The sequence below is a fragment of the Bactrocera oleae genome, chromosome 5, assembly GCF_042242935.1.
Source record: "Bactrocera oleae isolate idBacOlea1 chromosome 5, idBacOlea1, whole genome shotgun sequence".
NCBI lineage: Eukaryota > Metazoa > Arthropoda > Insecta > Diptera > Tephritidae > Bactrocera > Bactrocera oleae.
Window position 1 is genome coordinate 11,426,335 of NC_091539.1, and position 2,302 is coordinate 11,428,636.

Genomic DNA, 2,302 nt, shown 5'->3' on the forward strand with positions numbered 1-2,302 from the left:
AGTCCGAGCGCTCACTTCCAAAGTAGAGCAGTTTCCCACAAGGTGATTTCACCAGTTCACCAAGTTCACCATTAACTACATATATAAGACAAATTGAGTTCAATTTACGTCTTAATTGGTTCAGCTTTTGATTACTAAATTTAACAGACTAACAATTAATGGTTCAGCAATATAGCGCTACCTGCCACATAGCAAACGAAATAATAACTTATTGAAGAAAAGTCTTAGTGAGCGCATTATTTAGCGTCATGGCTTAACATCGCTGTAATATTTTTTGTGACGTTATGTGAAGTCGCAGATCAGCGCGAGACGATTGAGGTCTTAAAGGAAATATTTGACGCGTTATTGCTGACATGCGGCCTCAATCGCTATAAAGCCGCGGCGATCCATATCTCAAATCAATCATAATAAAACAAAATTTGATAATAGCATTAAATTATATGCGTTTTATTTTTTCTTGAAAAAAACAGGTATCCAAAAAAACGCCCATTATATGCTAAATTGAGTTCAATTTACCTCTTAATTTGTATGGTATTAGCAAACTGCTCAGCAATTTCAACAATTGCTTACGCATATAATTTTATTAAATATTTAATTTATTTGTAATAGATAAATGCACAATTATTGTAAATAAATATGATATATGAGTATGTTAGTGTTGGAATGAATATTACGTATTTGAGTTTAATATTATTTCAAAATACATATCGAAGTTTTTAAAATATTGGCTTATACCTAAAAGTGCTTGAGAATAAATGATGTAAATTTTTAATTTCAATTTTTTAACTTAATTCGTTGGTATTTGTCGGTATTTGGTTTTCAATCTCATCAATTTAAAGTTTAATAGTCGACTTCTGCGCTGCAAAGAGACAAATTGCAAGAAAATTTATGCATTACAACAACACGTCGTAAAAAAAAGTTTTCAATATTTACTAACATAGTTATATACTAACCTCCAAAAATATTCAGCCAATAAGCACTTGACAGCTTTTTGCATCATATTTTGATTGTATTAATCCCCTCACCGCATTTCCCCCATTGCATATAATACCCAGCCAACGCCAGTTATTACTTTTGCTACTTTTGAACACCTTCACTTCTTTATATCCACCGCATTCAACGTGTGCTCAGGTATTTGCTCCCACAGCTCCTTCAATTTATTACCGATATTCGACGGATTCTTCTTCAATACCGTGTCCTTTGCCAGCAACGTGTCAGCAGCCAAACTCTCCTCGAAATCCTCCACCGAATTGCTGGCGACCGACGATTCCGCCTCAAGCGATTCAATAGCGAGCTGTTTGTGTTAAAAATAACTAAATCAAATATGCGCATTTATAATTAAATATGTGCGTATTTATTACTATTTTTATTTTATTTTCTTTATTTTTTTTTTTAATTTTTTCGCGTCATATAAACACGACCTTTTCGTGTACTCACCGCGAACCTTGGCACACTGGCTACGGAGTAGGCGCATATTGCTAGTAAGAACAGCATATGTACTAAGGCGAAGCGAGAGTGACGACGGGTATAACGGGCTTGCGTAGTAAACATTTTTAGAACTTTTTGTAATTTATTTTAGAATTTTGTATAGTATATTTTGGTTTTTTTTTTTAATTTTTTTTAATTATTTTAAAATTTTTCTCTAATTTTTTTTTTTAGTTTTACGACACTTTTTTCAAACTTTTTATTTATAATTATTTTTAATTGTTTTTAATTATTTAATTTTTACTTCTAATTTTTTTGATTTATTTTAATTTTACAATTTTTTTATTTGTATTTTTTTTGCAAAGCTTTGTTTCAATTAAGTAAATTTTTCCACTAAAACGTCAACATTTGCAATAACATTGTATAATAACGTTTTTGCACGATTTCGAAATTATTCCAAAAATTCGAGAAATTCTAGTAGCACATTTAGCGCTGTTCAACAATTACACCAGCGCTGTGTTTTTGTGCGCTCCGCTTCAACACTTTCAACGTAATGCTCAATCAAATTGTCCGTCCGACTTTGGCCGCCAGTTCACCTTTAATAAACTAGCATTGAACGCCGGCGACGCATTCTCCATATAAAGTAAGCAGTCACAGCACACATACACATAAGTAGCAGCAAATTTACAACTGTGCAAATCAAAAATAATTTTTTAGCTAACCAAATAATAATAATAATAATGAGGCAGACGTAACTTTTGACTCCACAAAAAAGCACTCACACCTGCTTTTTCCGCCCGTAAACAAAATTTGCGCTCACATTTTTTAACATTTGTGGTATTAGTGACACACTGTGCCATTGTTTAATGTATTTCCA

At 32.2% G+C, this 2,302-nt stretch overlaps 1 protein-coding gene across 2 annotated transcripts; it reads right to left on the reverse strand.

The window, feature by feature from the left end:
* Nucleotides 1-431: 431 nt before the first annotated feature.
* Nucleotides 432-2,037, reverse strand: LOC106615427 (uncharacterized). Of its 2 annotated transcripts, none has more exons than XM_014231635.3 (3): nt 1,438-2,037; nt 954-1,294; nt 432-854 (listed from the first exon to the last, which is right to left on the reverse strand). In XM_014231635.3, exons 1-2 carry the CDS (start codon nt 1,549-1,551, stop codon nt 1,094-1,096), a joined length of 315 nt encoding a protein of 104 aa, XP_014087110.1. In that variant the 5' UTR covers nt 1,552-2,037; the 3' UTR covers nt 432-854; nt 954-1,093. The 2 variants fall into 2 exon arrangements, with proteins under 2 accessions (XP_014087110.1, XP_014087109.1); XM_014231634.3 differs by having other exon boundaries at nt 432-859.
* Between the last annotated feature and the right edge of the window lie 265 nt (nt 2,038-2,302).

Coding starts and splice junctions, on each gene's coding strand:
- LOC106615427 (XM_014231635.3), bottom strand. CDS start 1,551: ATGTTTACTACGCAAGCCCGTTATACCCGTCGTCACTCTCGCTTCGCC. Junction 1,295..1,437: donor CCAGTGTGCCAAGGTTCGCG/GTGAGTACACGA, acceptor TAACACAAACAG/CTCGCTATTGAATCGCTTGA.